This window comes from Dermochelys coriacea, chromosome 1 (assembly GCF_009764565.3).
Source record: "Dermochelys coriacea isolate rDerCor1 chromosome 1, rDerCor1.pri.v4, whole genome shotgun sequence".
Taxonomy (NCBI): Eukaryota; Metazoa; Chordata; order Testudines; family Dermochelyidae; genus Dermochelys; species Dermochelys coriacea.
The window spans coordinates 311,885,639-311,910,511 of NC_050068.2; the positions used below are offsets into that span (position 1 = coordinate 311,885,639).

A 24,873-nucleotide genomic window follows, 5' to 3' on the forward strand; every position below is an offset into this window, starting at 1 on the left:
CCATATGAGGCAGTAACGCCCCCATCTCCATCCTACACAGATGACTTCAGAGTTTTCCAGGACCTCATGAAGAGGTGATAGCAGAGTCCTTACAAATCCCCTTGGAAGAAGCGCAAGAACCACAGCACAGCCTAGTGGATATCCTCCACACCTCTCCTCAGGGCAAGATAGCCTAATAAATGACTCCTTACTGCAACAGCTATCCTTGGTCACTATCCCTCCCACTTGCAAAAGAGTGGACAAGAAATACTATGTACCCACCAAGGGCTCGGAATAACTCTTCTCACACACTGATATCTCTGATGGTTGACACTGTCAATGAGAAAAACAGGCAGCACTGTGCTTTGTCGACAAGGAGCTTAAGCATCTTGATGTTGGCCACAAAAGTTACTTTTTGGGCTCTTTAAAATTTTGGGGTAGGTAACTTCTATCTCCTAATAGCTAAATATGACTCTACAAATTATAGTCAGTTCACTCTCACTTTATTAATAATTTCCAATAGGATCAAAAGACCAGTCTGAAGCTCTTATCACTGAAGATCTGAAGATCATGTGGTTACCAAAAGCCTCCTTACAAATCTTGCTGAATGTGGCAGATAAAGTCTCTCGCTCTATGGCAATCACCATAATAAAGCACCATGCGTCATGGCTCCAGTCCAGTCTGGACTCCCCAGAGAGGTCCAGAACATGGTAGAGGATCTCCCTTTCGAAGAACCCAAGCTCTTCATTCATGCTGTGTATGAGACCCTCCAGTCATTAAAGGATTTGAGAGTAATCCTTTGATCCTTAGGCATCTACACTCCGGCAACCAAGAGGAAATTCAGCAGGTCACAGACAGCCCAAAAGTCTCACCTAGTTCAGTTCCATGCATACCAAAGGATGGTAGAACTGCCCAAGGAAAGACCTAGATTCCATAAGAAAGACTTATCATCCACTGCCACTACCTGCCCAGCAACTACCTCTAAATGGTCGTTGTTGTACTGGTCAAGAACCATGAGTCTCCACCATCAGGATCTTATGCTGCACCACCCTGCTGCCTCCCAGCTCCCACGCTATGGAGAGTGTCTTTCCCATTTCAGACTCTCATGGGAACACAGCACATCTGACCAACGGATGCTGGAAGTCATTACATCAGATTATACCATTCACTTCCGTTCCAATCCTCTTCCACCCCCCCACACCTTCCTTTTTCAGGACCCCATTTTACAAGGGTCTACTAAATTTAGGGGAGAAACCAATATTGATGCAAAATGATGATATAACTTTTTTAATTTGGGTAGTTGCAAACTTGCTTATACCTTTCCTGAATGTTAAGCTATAGCTACAAATAAGTTATAGCCATGATGCTTGGAAATGGAACAATACACATGTTTAGCTATTTATGTTACAAAATATTAATGTTGATAAAAGAAATTCCAGAAGGTTTCTGCTTCTGCAAGCATCAAGAAGACAAACCATGAAACTTTCATGTTTTAGGAAGAGGTCTGACTGTCCATTTAAAAAAAAAAAAAAAAAAAAAAAAAGTAGGACGCTTTATCAGAGCAATAAATCTAGGTAAAGAGGGTTCCATCAACCCCCACCCTATTGCAAGATAACCTCCTTGTGTCCTTAAAGGTTAGAGGAAAAAGTGTAGTTGGAAAAGTTTTAAACTTCGATTTCTTAAATGTTAAAATGACAAACACCTTTGTGAAATGCAGACTTGCAAATATGTTACCTAAATTCAAAGCTCCAAATAGAATTGTTGTGTAAATGGTAAAATGCTTTATGTACCAACATGGAATCTAATGACCTTGCTAAATGAATTACTGATGTAATAAGCCATTTAAGTGTGGAATGTTTATAGGGAATTAATTAATTTATTGGCAGTGAGCAATCAAATCCTCAGCAAATTTAAGATAAGAAAAATCATTGTTCCAAAAACTCTCATGTAAAATCAACAAATAAGGATCAAAACTTTCCAGGAGTTATTTAATTTTAAGACATTTTGAAATCTAAAAAATTTGTATAAAGAACAGGAGTGTTTGGAATTTTTGAAAATGGAATTTAATTGCCTGTCAAACTTTTAAAAAATAAATCTGAGGATAAACTGAATAAAAACAAAGAGTTAAAACCAATTTTGAAAGTTATCTGATGCTTTCGTGAGACAAGAATAACAAAGATGATTAAATAAACGTTATATTCATAATAGACTATATATTCATAAGACAAAGAGGCACCTAGGGACTACCCATGAAGGAATGGAGCCAGTGAAAGAGTGGCAGCAACCAATTTGACTCTAAACAAGCCCAAAAGCAGTGTTTTTCCTATATTTCATGAACATAAGGAGAAGGGTATAGATTCTGAAGTGGATTGATGAGAGAAAGTTAACTAAGATACTACCAAGGGATTAGATTTAAACTTTTGAAATGATTTTATTCAGATATGAAAAAGCTGTTTTAACTTAAATTACTAACCATTTCTCATGTTAATTACCATGTATTCCTGAAGAGGAGATGGGCTACACATTGGTAAATAGAAACATAGTGGGATTTAATTGGATTTCAGATTCTTAATATTGGTTAATTGGCTTGTCTCAAGATAGCTCCTTAAATGGCTTCCTCTAAGTAACAATATTGAAGAAAATATTTAAATTTATAGAATTTAGTTATGGTTGCTTTCTTTCCCCAATTATAAACTGTTTGGTTATTAATAACCAACAGGATCCATTTGAACAAAATATTTTGCCCCTACGTAAACAGTGTAAGTATCTAATAAGACATTAAACTGAATTCACGATAATTTTGGAAACAATATACTTTGGTCTTAATTTACCAAACAAAGAAGGCCTGCATTGCACTCTCAGGGGTGCAATCTCTATTAAAGGTTTCAGAGTAGCAGCCGTGTTAGTCTGTATCCGCAAAAAGAAAAGGAGGACTTGTGGCACCTTGGAGACTAACACATTAATTTGAGCATAAGCTTTCGTGAGCTACAGCTCACTTCATCGGATGCGTTCAGTGGAAAATACAGTGGGGAGATTTATATACACAGAGAACATGAAACAATTGGTGTTACCATACACACTGTAACAAGAGTGATCAGGTAAGGTGAGCTATTACCAGCGGGGGGGGGGTTGGGGAGAACCTTTTGTAGTGATGATCAAGGTGGGCCATTTCCAGCAGTTGTCAAGAACGTCTGAGGAACAGTGTGTGTGTGTGTGGGGGGGGGGGGGAATAAACATGGAGAAATAGTTTTACTTTGTGTAATGACCCATACACTCCCAGGCTCTATTCAAGCCTAAGTTAATTGTATCCAGTTTGCAAATTAATTCTAATTCAGCAGTCTCTCGTTGGAGTCTGTTTTTGAAGTTTTTTTGCTGAAGAATTGCAACTTTTAGGTCTGTAATCGAGTGACCAAAGAGATTGAAGTGTTCTCCTACTGATTTTTGAATGTTATAATTCTTGATGTCTGACTTGTGTCTTCTTTTACATGGAGACTGTCCAGTTTGGCCAATGTACATGGCAGAGGGGCATTGCTGGCACATGATGGCATATATCACATTTGTAGATGTGCAGGTGAACGAGCCTCTGATACCGTGGCTGATGTGATTAGGCCCTATGATGGTGTCTCCTGTATAGATATGTGGACACAGTTGGCAACGGACTTTGTTGCAAGGATAGGTTCCTGGGTTAGTGGTTCTGTTGTGTGGTGTGTGATTGCTGGTGAGTATTTGCTTCAGGTTGGGGGGCTGTCTGTAAGCAAGGACTGGCCTTTCTCCCAAGATCTGTGAGAGTGATGGGTCATCCTTCAGGGTGGGTTGTAGATCCTTGAAGATGCAATGGAGAGATCTTAGTTGGGGGCTGAAGGTGATGGCTAGTGGCATTCTGTTATTTTCTTTGTTGGGCCTCTCCTGTAGTAGGTAACTTCTGGGTACTTTTCTGGCTCTGTCAATCTGTTTCTTCACTTCAGCAGGTGGGTATTGTAGTTGTAAGAACGCTTGATAGAATCTGGTAGGTGTTTGTCTCTGTCTGAGCGGTTGGAGCAAATACAGTTGTATCGTAGAGCTTGGCTGTAGACAATGAATCGTGTGGTGTGGTCTGGATGAAAGCTGGAGGCATGTAGGTAGGCATAGCGGTCAGTAGGTTTCCGGTATAGGGTGGTGGTTAAGTGATCATTGCTTATTAGCACCCTAGTGTTCAGGAAGTGGATCTCTTGTGTGGACTGGTCCAGGCTGAGGTTGATGGTGGGATGGAAATTGTTAAAATCACGGTGGAATTCCTCAAGGGCTTCTTTTCCATGGGTCCAGATGATGAAGATGACATCAATGTAGCGCAAGTAGAGTAGGGGCATTAGGGGATGAAAGCTGAGGAAGCGTTGTTCTAAGTCAGCCATAAAAATGTTTCAGAGTAGCAGCCGTGTTAGTCTGTATTCGCAAAAAGAAAAGGAGTACTTGTGGCACCTTAGAGACTAACAAATTTATTAGAGCATAAGCTTTCGTGAGCTACAGCTCACTTCATTGGATGCGTAAAAATGTTGGTATACTATGGGACCATGCGGGTACCCATCGCAGTGCCGCTGATTTGAAGGTATACATTGTCCCCAAATATGGAATAGTTATGGGTGAGGACTAAGTCACAAAGTTCAGCCACCAGGTTTGCCGTGACATTGTCGGGGATACTGTTCCTGATGGCTTGTAGTTCATCTTTGTGTGGAATGTTGGTGTAGAGGGCTTCTGCATCCATAGTGGCTAGGATGGTGTTTTCAGGAAGATCACCGATGGATTGTAGTTTCCTCAGGAAGTCAGTGGTGTTAAAGCTGTCCACAGACATACATAAGAGACTGTAACTGAAGTCACCAGTTTATTGCTTGTGTTCTGTCATTTCTGCTATTTTGTTTAATGTTTTATTTTCCTTTCTTTAATAATAAAATAGCCATGATTAATAATTGTGATTATTTTGCTTAGTCTTGATCACTGTGTCCTCTAAGGTATGTAAAAGAACTCCTGTGACTAAGTAGTGGGAATCGCCCCACTGAGTTGGCTTTAAGAGAAACAATAAAAGCTGACCTAGCATTTCTTGTTTCTCAGGACTAAAATATCTTTACTAATTTTTAAAATAAAATTACTTGTCATTCAAAAATTTAAAATTACCTTTTTCTATCCCACATAAGGTAGAAAAAAGAGTCCCATCTGCTCCTGGGGGTTATCAAACCAGTTCCCCTTTCTTCATTGGGAAAATGATCTGCTCCAGATACCTTCTGGTATTCAAAAATAGAGGAGGATGGAGACCAATCCTGGATCTCAGAGCTTTGAACACGTTCATCCAAAAGCAGAGGTTCAGGATAGTAAACCTACCAACAATAATACCATTGTTTGATCCATGGGACTGGTTTGTGGCCCTCCACCTTCAGGATTCATATTTTCACCTAGTGGTGCATCCAACTCACAAACCCTTCTTGCAGTTTATTGGCAACGATCACTGTCAGTGGTGAGTGCTTCCTTTTTGCTTTTCAACTTGCCCAAGAGTCTTTATGAAGGTCTTCTCAGGTGTGGCAGCCTAACTACAATTGGGTATAATGGTGTTCCCCAGTCCAGATGAGTGACTCTTCAATGGTTGGTCATTCCTTGAGGTTCAGTCCACAACCAACAAGGCCTATGCCCTTTTCTACTCACTGGTGCTGAGGCTTAGCATGGAGAAATCCACTCTGACACCCATTCAGTGCATTGAGTTCATCGGGCTACTGTGGATTCCATGACTGCCAGGGCTTACTTACCTATGGACAGGTTCATCACTATGTCCAACCTCATCTCCAGGCTCCAGCTGAGCCCCCAAACCATAGCAAGTACCTGGCTGCAATTACTGGGTTGTATGGCAACCTGTACAATCGTAACAGCTCATGCCAGACTGCATTCCTGATGTCTTCCAGCCTGGTTCAGGACTGTCTACATACTGAACAAATACAACTTGTCCGAGTGGGTGCAAGAGTCCTTACAGAGTTTGTCCCACTCTTGCATCCTACCCCAATAAGGATTATAACCACAGATATCTCCCTGTTAGGCTGAGGGAGTCACCTCCTGGACCCTATGGTTCAGGGCAGATGGACTTTTCAGGAATCTGCCATACGCATCAGTTCATTGTTCATGCAGCCACTTATTACACATAATGGAGGGCAAGTTAGTCAGGATCATGACAGACAACAGAGCAGCCATATATTACATAAACCACCAGGCAATAAAATTGTGGAACTGGTGCATAAATCACCAAGTAGGTATGCTGCTGAGATGTTGATCAGGTCAGCAGAATCATAACAAACACGTTTTGCCAGGATCACGAATTGGATCACGAATTGGAGCCAAACAATCCAATCCTATAGGAAATATTCTTCGCCGGGGGGATTCCTGGAGATAGACCTCTTTGCAAAGTGCCACAAATTTTGCTCAAGGGGAGGACACAGCCACAGTTCCCTAATACAGTGGTCCCCAACCTGTGGGACACACTCCCTTGGCTGTGCATCCAAATATTGGAAATATTAAGGGTATGTGGTGGGACCCAGGTCAGCCCCCGGGGGGGCAGGAAGGGAGTACCACCCATCCACGGCCTTGGTTCCTGGCCCCAGCCTTGGTTCCACTCCTGGATGTGGCCTCAGTCCTGGCTCCCGGCCCCGGCTCCCAACCACGATTCAGGAGAGGGGGGTGGACCACTGCTCTAGTGAAGATGCTTTCCTCATCTCTTTGCCACAAACTTTGCTCTATTCTTGTCTCCCCACACTGTTGCTTCTTAAAGTCTTGAACAAGATAAAACAAGAAATTTGAGATCATCTTCATAGCACCAGCTTGGGCAAGGAAGATACGGTTCTCAGACTTGATTCATCTGTCAGTATGGCCACCTCTTCTCGGACTTTTGTCAGCAGACCTAATGACTCGGAGATCAGGGAGACTGAGCCACCATAGTCTCCCCATACTACATCTCGAGGCCTGTCTCCTGGAGGTTCTTGGGCATAGAAATGGATTGATCTTTCAAAGTATGGAATGTACTGTTGAATAGTAGGAAACTGTCCATGAGAGAGACTTGCACACAAAAATGGAAGCAGTTCCACTCCTTGACAATCCAGCAGGCATTATCTCCTTCCAAGTCACATCTCAGTCACATATTTGACTACTTGCTGAGTTTAAAAACCTCAGGTTTGTCACTCAGCTCCATCAAAGTCCACCTACCAGCTATTATAGCTGTTCACCTATCTGTTGATGAGGTTTCAGTGTTTGTGTATCCCATGACGTCTAGGTTCATTAAGGGCTTCACCAACCTCTTCCCACACATCAGAGACCCTATGGTGCCTTGGGATCTTTATCTCATTCTCAGTGTCTTAAGGAGACCATCCTAAAACCCATAAAGACATTCACTCCTCTATTTCTTTTTCAAAACCTCCTTGGTCATAAGAGAATAGTGGATTAGGAGCCCTTGTGGAGGATCCATCCGATGTGATATTTTACCAGGACAAAGTGACTATGCCCCCATCCTCATTTTCTGGCAAAGATCTCCTCAGGGTTCCATATTAACCAAGACATTCAATTGTCAGTCTTCTATTCTAAACCTCACAACTCTAGGGAAGAAGTTAGTCTTCACGCTTTGGAGCTCTCATGGTCTACCTACAAAGAAAGAAGCCCTTTAAGGCCTCTCTTAAGCTTTTTATCTCCTTCATGGACACAATGAAGGCAATCCCTGTTTCCACCTAAAGACTATCAAAATGGATCTCAGTTTGCATAATGTCATGCTAAAAAGTCTCTGGAGTGTGATGCCCCTTCTAGGATGGCTGCCCATTCATCAGGGTGCAGCCCACCTCTGTCGCCCTGCTTAAGAACACTCCCATCACAGACTATGATAAAGCTGCCACCTTGGCATCCATTCACATCTTTTTGCAGCATTACACTATTGTGTATGCTTCCAGGTCAGATGCAATCTTTCAAATAGCTGTTCTTTCTGTACTAGATTGAACTCCTCAGCACCTGTCCCCATAGTTTGAACACTGCTTGAGAATCACCTGAAGTGGAGCACCCATAGGGACAACTATTCAAAGAAGAAGGAGAGGTTACTTACTTGTACAGTAACTGGAGTTCTTTGAGCTGTTTTGTCCCTATTGATGTTCCACTACCCACCCTCCTTTCCATCTGCTTCAGAGTCCTTGCTTCTGGCAGAATTTCATCTTGGAGAAGGGATTCAAGTGGCATCGGGTCTGGTGTCCCCGTTATACCCTCAGATTGGGGCATGAGAATGTACAGGGCATGGACTACTCAGACAATGCTACCAAAAATCTACGATCAGAGGTTCATGGGCGCACACACCTGACATGGAGCACCCATAATGACAAAACATCTCAAAGAACTCCAGTAGCCTCTGCTTCCATTGAAGTCAGTGGGGCTACTCGCATGCTTACGGTTAAGCATGTGCATAAGTGTTTTCAGGATTGGGGCCTGAGTGATTATTTTCAACCCATTAAACTCTTTTAAGTAGAATGTATGTATATTTGAGCTTTTCTTTTCATGTGGTGAACTGATTAGTCATATGTCTCATCATTGAGTGGTTCTCCAACTTTGCAATTGACTATCATTTTCTTTCTTCTTCTGATTGTCTTGACCTCATATCTTTAAAAGTCTCGTCAATGATCAAATGTGAAAGCTATTGAGATAATAGAGGTAGCCAGCTTAGTCCATCATTACACTGGCTCGTTCTCCGCCCCACCCAACTTTTTACTGTCTGTCCTTCATGTCATTGGCGGGCTAATGCATCCTTTCTTCCAGTCTCCTTACTCTCACACATAACGTTGTTAATGTGAATGAACAACTTCATCTTTATAGACATTAAAATTTAACTTAAGACTTCTGTTTTAATTTCTAAATCTCTGTTCATGCTAACGATATGTTCAGAATAACATCGAAAGCCTTTTTTCCCTCCAGGTATGGGACATTGGGGGACAGCCGAGGTTTCGAAGCATGTGGGAGCGCTATTGCAGAGGAGTCAATGCAGTTGTGTAAGCATCTTCATGTATCTCTTTACAGATCAATGATTTAAATATTTTTTGTAATATTGCCAACTTCCACTTTCAGTCCCCTCCACCTACAGGTATATTTCTCAATCATTTACCTCTTCTGTGACTGCCTGCTTTCCATCATGGTTATGTATTGAATTTAACTTGGTAGACAGTGCTTTAAACCTTAAAACAAAAAAAGCTTTAAAACATGGAGTAGCTTTTTTCAACATTTAGTCTTTGGCCCCCAAAATAGAAGAATTAGCCACACTTGTTGATACGATTATGTTACAGAGGTCACCACTGTCCTAGAATCGGTGAATTATGCCATTTGTTTCAGTTTGATGCTGCGAGAATGCCTTAAAATGCACTGTAAAACTGTTTAATTTTTTTACTTGTAAGAACTAGAAGTATATGGAAAAAAAACTGAAATAAACTTACTAACATTTGTTTGATTGTAAACAAAATGAGTGGTGGTGAATGCAGTCTTCCAGCAACAGTAACTAAGAATGTTACACCATGTGGCCTTCATTGAATTTCACAAGTAAGAGTCATGCATCTTGTAAAAGAAGGGGTTATAGCGATTAATTTGAATTAATTAATTAGACTAGGAGAACAACAGCAAACGAAAAAATTAGCAAAGTAGCAACCAGAGCAGTACTCTAAAACATTCCATGAAAGTGGAGGAAAGTTATTTTGTATGTCATGCAATGTACCTGTTGATTTTACGAGAAAGGCTGGCTGTGATAAGTATATTGGAAGTGCAACTAATAAGGACAAATGAGAGGCATTAAAAATGGATGAAGACAGAAATTTTAAAAAAGCAGAAAGCTGTTTAATACCAAGACCGAAGAGCAGCTTTACAGGAGAAATGTAGTGTTCAAGTTAACAGAAGTCTTCTCTGCTGCAAATATACCCCTGAATACGCTCGACAATCCAAAACTGTGAGAAGGCTTTTAGAGTGCAAAGTAGGTGTTATACCGAGTGCAGATCAACTTAGAAAGTTTTACCTCCCCAAAATGTTTGACTGACATTTTGAAGAATTTAAAAGAAAAGTTGCAGTCCTATGAATGAATTAGCATTGTGGCAGATGAAACTACCAATGCTGAAGAAAGGTATGTGCTTAACATTCTTGCCATCCCATTCCCACAAGCAGTGATAATGCAGGTGAACGCAAGCTGGATGTTTTTTTTGTTACACTGTAAAGTTTTGGAAGTAGTTGATTTAAAAACAGTCAGCAAAGCAATACGGGAAATTGTTGAAAAATCCACAATACCGTTCGATTCCATCACTGAGTTTGTGACCGATAATGCCACCTACATGGGAAAAGCTTGGGACTGAGGTTTGAAACCTTTGTTTTTAAATGCTGTATATCTTACATGCATGGCACATTTGCTTAACCTTCTGGGCAATCTGAGGAGGAAGATACTTTTGAAAGTAAATGAGTTAGTTGTGGCTGTGAAACACTGCCTGCCCTGCCAGAAAAGCCCAGTTCTGCATGTTTCTAATGGAAATAGCGCAAAGTCCTTCCATCTTACCAACCCCCATAATAACCATATGGAACAGCTGGTTCAATGCAGCTCTTTATCACATTGGACACACTGAGGATTATGTTTCATATTTTTTACAGAGGAGAATGGTTATAGCAGTAGTTCAAGTTTTCAAGAGATCGTTATCCTTGTCAATCCACAGCATTTATTGAAGAACTCCAGGCTCTAAAAGAGTTTGCACCCCAAATCATGAATATGCTTACATCTTATGGAGAGCTCACAGTTCATGCTCATGAAGTCAAAAATTAAGTGGGAGACCCTGCATTGTGGGCAGAGAGCTGCTCTGAATCTTGCCAACACTAGCAGCAAAAACAGCATTCTTGGAAAGCTCCAAAAAAAAAAAAAACAGTGTCATACATGGACACTGACTCAACCTCCCACTTTCAGCAGTCTGCTTCCGCTTTCTTCGTGCATGCCGTGTATTTGAGCCAAATCAAGCAAAACACCTTGATGTTTGTGAAAGCACAGAAAATGAAAATATACCATTGTTTGAAGACAAAATTGCTGCACTTAGAAGATTGGGCTTACTGTGGAGCAGTTCAAGTATTGAGAAAGAGGATGTTTTCCAGTTCTAAAGAAGCATGATGGCCAGATTCCCAGCTCTGTCAGCAATTGCCCTGCGATATTTAGCAGTACCAGTCAACGATGTTGATGCCAAATGCTCCTTATCCTATTAAAAATGTGCTTGGTGTCAATAGACACCACATAAAAAATAACGTCTTGTACCAAAATTGCAACAGTTTGTACAAGGGACTTAACAAAAATACCTGATTCTTTTTAGTAATATAGCTTTCATTATTTTTGTTTGAAAATTGATTGCACACTGTGCATATATAATTTCAAAATAGTTTACTTTGACAAGGAAATGAAAATTATTGCGTTAACATTACACTGTGATACTTTGTTAAATTGTTAGGCAATTTTTGTTGCCGTGACCATACTCTGATTTTGTACATTTTTACCATAACTGTTCCTTGAACGTTGCCTAATTTTACTGTGACAAAATCATACCATAATCATACTAAAATTCAACAAGAAAAATCTACTTGGTCACTAACACTATCTTTTGTGTAAAAGTGGGATCATTTTCTTAACCCAGTCATTCTTGGTCATATGGAGTGAGTTAAACTGATGGCCAGATTTTGGAGGTTGGGAGAAAATTTCTCTCAAATGGTCTATTGGAAATAACATTGGAGCATTAGAAGGATATACACTTGTAGAATTTAGGAACCTGATCCAAATCCCACTGATGTTAGTGAAAAGGCCAGGCCCAAAAATCAGGCCCTAGATGAAGATCATCTATTAAATTATCCAGTCAGTCCCCTCACTTGTACAAGATTATTCCCTACACTTCAGTTATTCCTGGAGATTTTGACTCTCACATATGTATTTGCTAGGAGCACATGCTTCACATCCGTTTGCCCAATATTGTTTAATAGGTGGTGGTTCCTTATGCTTGGAGTGTAATACTGCCTATTTCCTGCCAACTGAGAAGGTTACTCCAAAAAAATCTTTTTTTAAACAATATTTGGATCTGACAAGTCATTCAGTAAAAAGACGTGGCACACATATATGGTATATTTTGCACATCCAGCATCCTTTGTATGCAATCAATTACATTTTCCAGAAAGTTCTGTCTTCCCACAACCTGTATTTAATTCTTCTTTTTTTCTTTATTCCCAATGAAATAGGAAAAATTGGTATTTTAAAAATCATCTGCTCAGTGGGGGAGCAGTGGATGCATTGGACACATTTCAGATATTTTTAATAATGTTTTCTATGTGTAATGGATAAAAGTACAAGTGACAATTTTCCCATTTTAGTTACATGGTGGATGCAGCAGATTTAGAAAAAGTAGAAGCTTCGAAAAATGAACTACACAGCTTAATAGACAAGCCACAGTTGCATGGAATTCCAGTAAGTGTTTTTGAGTTTTTGAATTTATGTAATTGTTCTGCTATGGTGTCATTGATATTCAGACATGAATAAATGGATTTATTTAATTACTTAATTGTTCACATGTGAATTTAGACTTTAGAATTTAGATATTAGTAGCAATATCTTAAGATGTATGAGACTTGTCTTTGTAGAGGCTGGTTAGCAGAACTCAAGCATGAAATAGTCCTCTGCTTCTACAGGTCAAGGAAGATGTTGGCTGCAAAGTAAAAAATGTAAATAGAAAAAGGAATGCAAAAATTAATCTGTCCTCAAGGAGGATCTTGACTTTTGGCAAAGAATAGTGTGAGCTTGAAGCACCATTAAGTAACTGAGGAGGTGGAATTGAATGTTTTGTTAAAGATAATTTGCAATTTTAGAATAGGTTATCCTCAGCCTTATATCATTCTTCTGTCTGGATACTGATATCAGCAAAAGAGGACATGGGGCCCATCCACAGAGATGATGTTTTGGGAAGGAAAATAGATTGTTCTCTGACCCAGGACAAAGAGTATTAGGAATGTAGAGCTATTGCTTCGCCCCTGCGTATTTTCTATGGGCAGCTACTTTCAGTTCTGTCCAGTAATTGATCTAGGAAAATGCTAGCTAAAAGAGATCTGGATGAGAAGGAGTAGACAGGTAGACAGTAAACTGACATCCAAATCATTGCAGTAAGCTGAGATTTGCAGAACGAATTCAGGCAAAATTTCTGATCCCACCCACTATTACAACAGAAAGATACGAGACCCCCCTCTGTAACCTCACTGCATATTATTGGATCGGTCAACTAGGGAAGAGAAAGTAGAACTGCAGCCAGGATTTACAAGGACAGGGACAAAAAAGTAGGGAGCTCCTATTTCAGTTTTTCATTAGATTTCCCCATACTGTTGTGCCCCTTACCTACTGAGCATGAGGAGATTGAAAGGGATGAGATTTTTAGCAGTGCATAACGAAGTTCTTTTCCTTTTGTGTGCTGTTATATCACACTCTGTGGGTCCACCTAAATTTTCAGGCTGCAATAGTATGTTGTTTTTGCTTATTAGTTTGTTGCAAGTAACTAGTATTGAACTACTCTTTATTTACGGCAATTATTCCTTGGCATAATAGTAAGATAGTAAACCCCAGGATGGCAATGGATGAATTTTAATGTGTTGTTTAATTTTAATCTGGACTTTTACTTGCAGTTGTGACATACATTAAAACAGTAATGTGACCATGATTTAAAAACCCCTCCATCACTTATTTTGTCTTCCATTAAAATATACAGGATGTTTATCCAGTGTTAAGTTATACATGGTGCACTTTGTATTCTTTATGCAGTTCTGTGAGCACAAGCATCTATTTTATTTTATTTTTTCTTACATCTCTTACCTAGTTCTAAATGGAGGCTCCTATGACTGCTTCTGCATGGAAGGGATACGGGGAAAGGAAGGGAATATGGCACTGGCTGCTTTTTGTGTGCCTAACTTGAAGCACCTTAAAAGGTTGTAATTTTCAGCCTGTGAGTGCTCAACCCTTTGTGAAAATCGGACCCTTTTAAGGTGTGTTCCATCTAGAATGCAAATATCACTAGTCGCTTTCGAGAATGTAGGCCATCATGTCTTAAATATTTAGGTGTTAAAGGTAATAGAATGAAATTATGATAGTAAATAATTAATAAAATAAAAAAAATTACATGAAATTTACATTAATTTGAATACTTGTGGCACCTTAGAGACCAACAAATTTATTTGAGCATAAGCTTTCGTGAGCTACAGCTCACTTCATCGGACGCATTCAGTGGAAAATGCTCAAATAAATTTGTTAGTCTCTAAGGTGCCACAAGTACTCCTTTTCTTTTTGCGAATACAAACTAACATGGCTGCTACTCTGAAACCTGTCATTAATTTGAATGTGAATTATTTCACAGGTGCTAGTCCTTGGAAATAAAAGAGACCTTCCCGGTGCACTGGATGAAAAACAGCTAATTGAGAAATTGTAAGTAGCTGGCCTATCTAAATAGTTGGGGCATTCTGAAACGCTGTTGTGTAAAAGCAGAATCATTGGAAGTGTGCTACAGTGACAGATTCTATTTTACATTCTCAGATGCTCCACTTTTAGCTGCACTGGCATCTAAAATAGCAATGGTTGACAACTGAGGAAACCAGTATTGAATCTTTCCTTCTGATAGTTTCAGTTGTATAAAGTTATTTCAGATATCTTTTTTCCCCCCCATCACTGAAGATGCAACTAATTTAAAGAGTAATGTTCCTTCTTACGCTATCCAGGATGCATTGTAATGACAGTTTTATGCTTGACTGTTGTTGGAAGAGAGTCATTTGAAACTATTGTCTGTAAACTTAAGCAACTCAATATTTTTGGCATACAACCAAAGTACATAGTTTTTGATTACTGAAACTTGCTTAAATTATTATGGTGGGTAAAGGAAATCTACTTTTGTACAAAGAAGTCCAATACATAGGGACCTAAACAAATTCATGGCCATGAAAAATGGGTCGTGGACCATGAAATCAGATCTCCCCAGTGAAATCTAGCTACTGGAAGGAAGGGGGAGAGGGCAGGGCTCAGGACACCTAGAATGCACTGGATTCCAACTGCTAGTCCCAACGGGGCTGGGGAGGGACAGGACTTCCTCTTCCCCTGCAGGGACTGCTTCCAGGGGGAGATCAGACCCACCTCAGAGTACCTCCCCTAGCTGCAGGAAACTCCACAGCAGGGTGGGTCTGATCAGTGATGAGCTGCCAAAAGCTGAAGAACCAGTTCCTTCAGTTGCTCTGGGACTTCAGCAGCAGGCCCTTCAGTCGCTCCGGGTCTTCGGTGGCAACGAAGGACCCTCTGCCAAAGGTGAGGAGCGAGTGAAGGACCCACTGCCGAAGTGCCGCCAAAGACCCAGAGAGCCGCCGGGTGAGTAAAAATTAAAACGGGATTCTCAGGGGAGCCTCCCCAGCCAAGAGCTCAGGTGGGCTGGAGAGGACGGTCTTGTGGTGCAGATGTGGCCAGCGGGCCGGAGTTTTCCCACCCCTTTAACAACCAGTTCTAAACTGGCTTCAAAATTCAACAGTAGATCCGTGCGGCTCCAGCTCACCACTGGGTCTGATCTCCCCCCCCCCCCCCCCCCGAGAGCAGCCATGCAAGGAAAGAGGAAGTCCCATCCTTCCCCAGCCCCACCAGGACTAGCAGCTAGGAGTCCCCACTGGGACGCTCACAGCAACATGGGGGAGATCAGACCCACCTCCAGAAACCTACCCAGGCTGCAGGAAGCTCCAAGGCTGCTGCCTTCTGAGCCCAATTGGTAGCAGAGAAGTGAGGGTGTTAGTCCTGCAAGCCCCTTTTGGGTCAGAATCCCCATGGTTACAACACTGTGAAATTTCAGATGTAAACATCTGAAACCGTGAAACTGACTAATTTTAAAATCCAGTGACCATGAAAGTGACCAAAATGGACCCTGAATTTGGTAGGGCCCTGCCAATACAGCAGTAATTTTGCTTAAATAAGTTTCTGTGCATCAAACCACATTTTTCATTTGTGGGATGCAATCCCTTTTGAAAAAGAATTCAGAGAGGAAGGATGGTCCAGTGGTTAGGGCACTAAGATGGGACTCGGGGGACCTGAGTTCAATTCTCTGCTCTACCAAAGACTTCCTGTGTGACCTTGGACAAGTCACTTAACCTCTCTGTGCCTTAGTTCCACATCTGTAAAATGGGGTGTTGTGAGGATAAATATACACTCAGACACTAAATATTGGGGGCCATATAAGTACCTCAAAGAGACTAAAAATATTATTTAAAATACAGATTTTTTTTTTCGCCACAGGCAGCATCCACATTTATACAGGAATCTTAGATACCTTAGTTCTTAACCTAGTAAACTTCGTATGGTGTTGTGAACCTTCCAAAGATTGCTGTTGAGCTCCTTTGAATACTGTTGTTGCAAAATCTTGTAAACTCATAAAAACGTTGGTTTCTGATACAAAAGGGTGAAAGTTTACCTTTGAAGACACGACACTGTTTCCTCGTTACTACTAAGAAATATTGTCTCAGACATATGGTGCTTACTCTTTTCTATCTTTCTCTGTTAAACCTGGCTTAATCAGAAAGGCTTTGAAGCCCTTAAAATATTTAACACTTTAAAAATGCGCTTATTGTAAGCAATAGTGGAGTTTTAAAGTTGCATGTCAGAGGTTAGAGTTTGGCCCTTTGAATACAAATTTGCAAACATGTAACTTAGTGGATTGTGTGGAAAATGCTTGGGTTTGGTTTTGTGGAGTAATAAAACTACTTAATGGAATTTCCTGTCTGTAGAAACCTTTCAGCTATTCAAGACCGAGAAATCTGCTGCTATTCTATTTCCTGTAAAGAAAAGGATAACATAGGTAAGCATGTTATTTTAACAATACTTTCTGTGCACTACTTACATTATGATTGAGATTTTAATGGGGAGTGAGCATCCAACTCCCTTAGGCAGCTTTATAGCTGGAGACGTTTTGACCCAAGCCTGCTATTAAAGCAACCCTTCAGAACAGTCTAGAAATTTTAGGGAGCAAATAGACTAGTCAGTTAGAAAGACATGTAGTTTTGCAGAAGATCAATAAATTAGTTTAACTGAAGCCTTGAAGATGCATCTTAAACATAAACTAAATATATTATACAACTTGTGATACTTGCAGACTGTTATTTCCTGGATAGAAAGATATCAGTATGTTATCTTGTTTAATAAACTTCTGATGGATACTTGTCTTGTAGGCAGCAGTCAAGTAGATGTTTCCCCTAGGGGCTGCTGCAGACTTTTAAGCTTTGTCTTCTGTACTGGAATGTCCTTGAGTTCAAATACATCCCAACTAAGCGCTAAGGAGTTCACTATTTCCCAGACCACTTATTTAAATATTGGATGTTTTTCCATTCTTTAGCAAAATAGTGCCAGATCCTCAGCTGGTGTAAATCAGTGGAGCCCCATTGACCCAATGGAATTATATCGATTTATATCAGCAAAGGATCTGCTTGACTCTTTTATCCTATACAAAACTGGAGAAGAGCAGGGCAAGTAGAAGTAATCCCTTGTCCTTGGCAGAGCAATAGAAATCATTACCATGCCCTAACCCAGTACTCCCTCTCCCTCCTCCCATGGAGCCTGATAAACAAATAGGGGAAACTGGGAACTCTCATCTTGAGCATATCACAGCTGGGGATGGGTCACGTGTAAAGTGCCCAAGAGTGTAAGCTAACTGTGAAGGTCTTGGCCTTGAAACATACCCCAACAACAAAAGCTTGATGACAAATTGAGGCAGACTGCAGAAATTTTCTTCTCTCCCCACTCTTTTGAAATGGATATAAAGTCAAATGTGAGGCTTCTGTTTTTTTTATTGTAACGACTTCTAGCATTCTCATGTCCCTTCACAGATTATTTGTTTTTTATCTGTCCTTGCAGACATAACATTACAGTGGCTTATTCAGCACTCCAAATCAAGGCATTGTTGAAGAAAACTTTTGCTGAAGATAACTTTTCTTTCCAAATCTCACTGGTCCCCATCTGCTATACGCTATTGAAAAGATAAGGAATGAAACTAAATACTATCCGGACTCACTTTCACTAGATTTGTTAACAAATGTAAAATTTCAGTCAATTATGGCCTTTAAAAAACAAACATACATACATCCAGAATGTCTGTCTGTCTGTCCTAAAAGCCTTAATATAAAACTGAAAAAAATCAATACTTTTTCTGAGCTGGAATGTTTTGAGTTTATGCATGTGAATTGTCAACTGTTTAGTAATTTTTTTAAATATGAAGCTGAATAAACTGCACAATAGAAACTGGTGTGTCTTATTGTAAGGCGTATTGCAGAGATGATGTATAAACATATGCGCACAGTATTTATGGTTATGTTGCTATTAATATCTATTTTCAATTGCCAATACTGAGTTAGTTATTCTTGAATAGTCAAATAGTCCTTTTTTAAAAAAAGAACGTATCAATCAAAACGTTGTTTAAATGGCCAGATGTGGAAAAGAGCTGTTTAAGAATTTGCACATTTATAATCGGGTACCATAGTCTCATCATAAGCATAAATGACTCGTATTCATTTGTCTGTTTTATGTAAAAAAAAAAAAAAAATCACTTTCTCCATGTTGTAGCAAATCCCACTCCATGCTCTACTAGCTGACATGGAGTGTGTGACTTCAGTGAAAGTGATGTGATGTCCCACTGCGTGGGTGGAACAGGATGCTTGGCTTCATGCAGGGAGGTAGATGTATTAGATTCCTACAATAGCTGCCCATCAGCACCAACATATAGAGGAGTAGGCCAGAGTGCATGGATCTATGACTGCACAGATTGACTAGCCATTCTACTCTCCACACCCTGTGATCTATTGGCCATTTCCTCCCTGAGGCTGCAGTAGCACTCCAAGTGGTTCTAGTGCTGTTGTGTGGCCTATAAGTGGAATATTCTTTCCCTCCCTGGCCCCTGCAGAACTCTCCAGCCCACAGCCTAGTTACTTGGGCTCTGTACTGGGATTAGGATTTGCTCCTTTGCCAACAGGCTAAAGAAGCAGTTAATTCTTTTTATATTACTGTATGTACCTTATTATTCTTCAATCCCATACATTAGCGATATCCCCCTGCCCTGAAATGCATTCTTATGGAACCTGTTTCATATGTACACAGATCAATATGATTCTATTAATGGAACTTTAAGGCGCAAATAGTGAGTAGACCTTCAGAGGTAACCAAGAAAGCTGACCAAGGGCTAAGTCTTTCCTTTAGATGTTTGCAGGTGCAGCATGGAGAAAAGCTATTGGGTTTACTGGTCTAAAGATGGCATGTGGAGAGATGGCTACAGCAATCAACAAAGTTGTTACATGTTTGAGCACTACTTAAACATTATATGTACAAATGATATAAATGATAATAATTTTGATGCAGCTTCAGTTTGAAGATGCTTTTTGGATGTAGTTTTAGTGAGTCACTCCCAGTACCATGCTAAACAAAGCTGATGGAATCTTATTTTACTGTCTACCATTGCCACTGCAATCAAGATTGGCTCTTCTGTCAAACCCCCTATTTTCAGGGGCATATAGCTTGTTTGTAAATGTTTGCAGCATGCTGGTATTTGCATGCAAAGTCACAGTCTGGAAACCATTTTGTCTAGCAGTTAAAAGAAAATAATGTGGCCACTTTACAGCTTTGAACAGGAAAAACAAAAATGCAAGTGTCTTGGGCTGGGGTATTTTTGTTTTCTTATAAACAACCTGGATTCCAAACTTGGACAAGTAACTGTAGTCTAGTAGTCTAATTGCCTTTGGTATTTTGAAAACCAGCACTAGTGACAAAACTAATAAATCTTGAACAATGATTACCAGCCATGCTTAGTTTGTCTTTTTAAGGGGTGGGGCTACTGCTGCTGCTGTTGGCCCTGGAGGCAGAACCTCAGCACATCCCAGAATCATGTTGTGCATACCACAAAGCGAGCCGCATCCACGCCAAAGGTCTCCATCACTACCAGGACTATGTTGCTTGTCACTAGGGGATAGCTCCCTGAGAACGTACTATGCTACTGCTTCTGCATGGGGAGTTCCAGGGGTGTGTATCAATCCCTGCTGTTCCACTCATAGTTTGGAGACATTTCAACCACTTCACTGCAGAAGGCTTGGGTGTGGTTGCCCCACTGGATTCTTTGCTTGCTTGACAATTGGTGGCAGCAGCAGCTGCCGACCTATGTAAGTAACAGAGGTAAGGAGAGGCAGCACTTACTTTCCACCTTCCCCCTACTTGTGGTTGGTTCTCATTTCTTTACTCAGAGAAACTAAGTAGCATGCTTATTATGTGCAGCACACATCCTCATTCGCAAGCTGGAGTCAAGGCTCTTTAGAGGGAACAGGCTTATGTTTTCAGCCAGCTGAATGAATCTCAGAGAGCAGGTGATGTGAATGAGGGATTTGATTATTAAGAATGTCTCATTATACAGCATCTACTGAATTCCTTCCCTTCCTCCCTACTGCGTGAACCTGTTTTTAAGCTTCAGCCAGCACAGTGCAGACACTGGCCTTGCTGTCCCCATTCAAAATATCCTGTCCATTTTTCTTCCTTAAGGATAACTTTTCAAAGTGGACTTAACTGTAGATGGGCTTTTACCCTCACACACAATAGCAGGGCTAGGGAGATAGGGTGCATCTGAGTGTAGAAATTGGCATCATCCTGTTTCTGAAGCTATACACAAACATACAAGATCAGAGAGACTAGATAATAAGACATAAGGGTGCAAAATAAAAGACTTGAAAGGGATTTCAAACAGCTTCCTGAGAGTACCCACCCCAACCAGTACTGAGCTGGTGTTAGTGCTATACAAACCCGCAGCCCCAGCACCTGGTGTGAGAGCCATATTAGTGTCTTTCAGGGGCAGGCTACAATGCAGAGCTCTGTGGCTACTCACTGCTTCCTTGACCTCACAAGAGACTCACAATGAGAAGCTTACTGAGTTTGAGTAGCCTCCAAGCTGCTCTAACTTATACTAGGGGCTGGGCAGGGCCCTGAACAGCTCAGCATGCAGGGAGCACAAAAGTGACTTAGGCACATTTTGTTTGTATATATTGTATAAAGAAATTCTGTAAACTTAGAACATACAATTGTAGTTAAATGGTATGGGGGAGAGGGGGGGAAACAAAGGAAAGTCAAGTTACCAGGCACATGAAACAACCCTGCACAATTGCAGCAGAGAACAGTGACTAATAAATAATTTGTTTCTGAACAAGTCATTTTGTAAAATGCTGGTACTTCAGTCACCTAGGCAGAATAGTAAACTGAATAGCTTTGTTATATACTCCAGTACAGTGTGTCCTAACCAGCTCTTAGTGGTCTTCATAGCAAGTCTGTAGGACAAGTACTGGGTTCATGTATAAGTGGCCAAATAAATTAACTAACTCCCAAAACAATATAGTAAGGTATAAGTCTTTCCAGTGATGCCAGGGGGCAGTTATCCAATAAACAGCAGCAAATAAGGCTTATTTTAGCTGCAATGTGGAAATTGTGTTTCCCTGGTTTATAGGTTTTCAAACTTTTTCACCTCTTCTCTCATTTGCAATCACATAGCATGCCTGTGATAATTACAGCAATTTCTTATATTGTACATTAATATTAGGAGAGTTTTCAGCATACAGGTATGTCTTTCAATGCAATGAGAAATGAATTGATGAGATGCATTAATGAGAAAGAGAGCCAAGTCTGTGTGACCAGCCATATTTCCATGGACACCAGAGGCTCTCAGACCAGTGTCGGAGAACTTCTGCTCTGGACGATTCCACGTTCCAAATGAGGCTTTTGGCGTGATGTGCTGGAGTGAGCTGGTGAGTCTACCAGTGAACTGACGAGAGTCAAGTGATTTCCCTATCTCTGAGGGGAGTTCACTCTTTCTCTCAATGTTGCTTAATCATCCCTAGCAGAGACAGTTGATTCCTGGGACTCGTACAAACATTTGGAAAAGTTTTTTTGGCCACTGGACTGGACCAGATTGCACCAAATGGTAGGTAGCTTCCAAATATGGCCCCAGAAGAACATAACTCATCTCTCTTCCAGTTGCACAAGCTGAGCGCCATGTGATGCTAGCAATACTCTCAGTATACTTTTCAGGAGCAAAGTATAAATGTTTACAGTGAAGTGCACTTATTATAAGTGTGTTGGCCAAGCTGTGTAATCTCATTCCTTGGTTATTGTTACATGCAGATGAAGTGGAGAGTGTTTTTGTTTAAGTGGAAAACATGTTAATAAACTTCTTCAATTCCTCGTCCATTCTATGTGCAGACACATACAGTTCTGGTATGCAGGCTTCTGTTCTTGGTTAAAGGAAGGGAATTGTGGGAATCTCCTTTTGACAATATTGGCAGCACTTCACTGGATTTGTGCTGACTGTATATCAGAGCTCTGTTGAGCCAAGGGACTGGCATTGCATGGTAGTCCAAGCACAAATGATACTCCATCCATTGGGTCAGGTTGCTCCCTCCTATGTTAAAAATCAGGAGACTCAATCCCTAATTAAGCATCTTCCTCGTACAGTTGAGAGGAGGGGTTTGTCCCCCTTTGGAAAAAGGGCTGATGCGAATCCCAAGAAAGTAGGACCAGGGATGCAGTGGTCTTGTTCCTCTGCCCCCTGCCTTTCCTCCTCCCCTAGCTTCCTGATAGTGCCACCCCAGTGGAGTCATTCTAAAAGGGACTCATCCTGACAGCAGTAGCAGCCCTCTAGGACTGTACTTTCATTCTGGGTAATATCTCTAGGGCTGGAGGTGGGTGGGGAGTGACATACATCCCCTCGATGCACCTACTCTCCTTCCACTCCCCATCCCACATGGACCCTGGACACACAGAAATTGTGGGAGGAGATGGTGCTGTGATTATGACGGAATTCCTCTGGTGTATGGAGGACTTCCTTGTGGATAAAAGGGAGGTAATTTGGCCCTTTGATGCTCAATTGCCTTCTCAGTCATGGAGTAACTAGGCAAATGAATGGGTATATGTCAAATGTATACCTGTTAATGGACTGGCTTGCAAAACTAATGTAACCCCCACACCTCCTGGATGTGGTGCTCTGTCCCATCTAGTGGCACTAAGACCATTTAGAGAGAGATTAATAACACTTGTAATATAGACTCCGGTCATCGGCAGGTGGGATCGAACGTGGAATCTTTGAAGCTTAGTGCATGAGCCTCTACTGCATGAGCTAAAACCCACATAGACTTTAGGACAATGGGGTCCTTGCCCATATACAGGGCTCTCTGAGAACACAAATAATAAGAAAGCATTTGATTTTCCCCTATATGCCAAGGCTTTCTTAGTGTTTATGGCCCAGAGTATTTGGGTTTCTGAAGCCTCAGAAATCATGAGCTTGGGCTATGGGGTTTAGTTTAGTTCTCTGAATACAGGAAAGAATAAATGAAGCCACCATTTACGCAAACATCCATACTTGGGCATGGAATGATACTTTTCAGTTAATATGGAGAAGGTGAAATTATTAATCTACAATTTGTGAGTCTTCCTTGTGTTTCCTACAAGCAAATACCAGTGTATAATGTCACCTTTTACACACGACAGTTGCTAGTAGTCTATCTACTGTTTAAAATGACCCTATGATCAAATAGACAAAAGTTAACATGCCCATCTTCAGTGTGCTCACATTATGGAAGAGTGAAATTATGTGACCTGTTCCAATCCTTTTAACCAGTTCCTCAAACTTTCCATGATGTGCTCTATCCCTCCTGCTCCCCTTTCCCATGTAACTGGAAAGGTCTCCAAGTCGCACGTAATATACAGCCATTTTTCACACACTTGATAAAGCCACACTGCATGCCTCACTTGTATCAATTATGCAAAAATTAGAGATGACTGGCTCATAAGTGCAGGCCGAATAGCATTCTTAATGTTGCAAGAAAGCAGCATTTAACCAACAGTAGACAGCAGAGTATCTGGTACTGGAACCAGATCCATTCTTTTGAGGACCTGTTGGCACACTAATGGCAAAATAAATTGCAACATGCTTGTGCCTTTTCCTGCACCATCAAGGCATCTCTAAAGAAATCCAAGAGTTAATCTAACCCCCATTTACACTTTATTTGCTGTTACGCTGCTCCTTGTAATAATTTTTTCCAGCAAAAAATGCAGCAGAATCATCATGCCCTTTTTTGCCTGAGTGTGCATGTGTGTAATCATCAGAAAATATATCCCAAGTGGGGTCACACACATCTCTGAAAATTCAGGGAAAAGATGAAGAATTCTGAGAATTAGGAGTCCTTTCTTCCTGGGGAATTATACTTCAAAAGAGTTTTGTTTGCCTAAGGCTTTTCTTACTGATGTATATTATTGGGTTCTCATAGGTGGCCAAAACCGGAATTGTTACACTGGCCTAACTGGATCAAAAATAAAGTTTAAAAGCTGCAGTTCAGTTCATCTTAAATATACCATAAAAGAGGGAAGCACTAATAAAATACTACTGGAACTTGTAGAAAAGGATTTCCAATTAAGACTACTGTGAAAGAAAGATTCAAAGTACAAAGAAACAAAGAGTCAGAATCTAATGAAAGACTGAGCATAAGGCTTTTTCTGGAATATCAGTTTCACTGAAACTGTAAATTAAAAAATCAATTTCTTTATACAATGGATTAAAGATTAGTGCTCAGCAGGAGTAATTTTCTTACTGCACAAAGCAGTGTATTGATATTTATTTTGCCTAGTTTTAATTATATTTAGTAGTTGTACTTAGAGTATTACAGTAGAAGACTTTTCTTGAGGAGGTTTAAAGAATTGCCATACATAATGCAATAAAGATTTTGGACTTGATCAGGCCCCAGGTTTTGTATCTTTACAGACCCACTTCTATAACAATGCTTATAAGAAATGATTCAGTAAAGACATTT

At 40.6% G+C, this 24,873-nt stretch overlaps 1 protein-coding gene across 2 annotated transcripts in view; it reads left to right on the top strand.

Moving 5' to 3' along the window:
- Positions 1-19,835, top strand: part of LOC119845952 (ADP-ribosylation factor-like protein 8B) — a 50,807-nt gene extending 30,972 nt beyond the window's left edge. The window contains exons 3-7 of one of the 2 annotated variants that reach the window (XM_038378967.2): positions 8,926-8,999; positions 12,370-12,463; positions 14,391-14,458; positions 16,783-16,853; positions 17,906-19,835. In XM_038378967.2, the coding sequence (XP_038234895.1) occupies positions 8,926-8,999; positions 12,370-12,463; positions 14,391-14,458; positions 16,783-16,853; positions 17,906-17,955 (357 nt within the window). In that variant the 3' untranslated portion in view covers positions 17,956-19,835. The remainder of the gene's footprint in view (positions 1-8,925; positions 9,000-12,369; positions 12,464-14,390; positions 14,459-16,782; positions 16,854-17,905) is intronic. The other variant, XM_038378976.2, reaches the window with a different exon arrangement.
- The last annotated feature ends 5,038 nt before the right edge of the window (positions 19,836-24,873 follow it).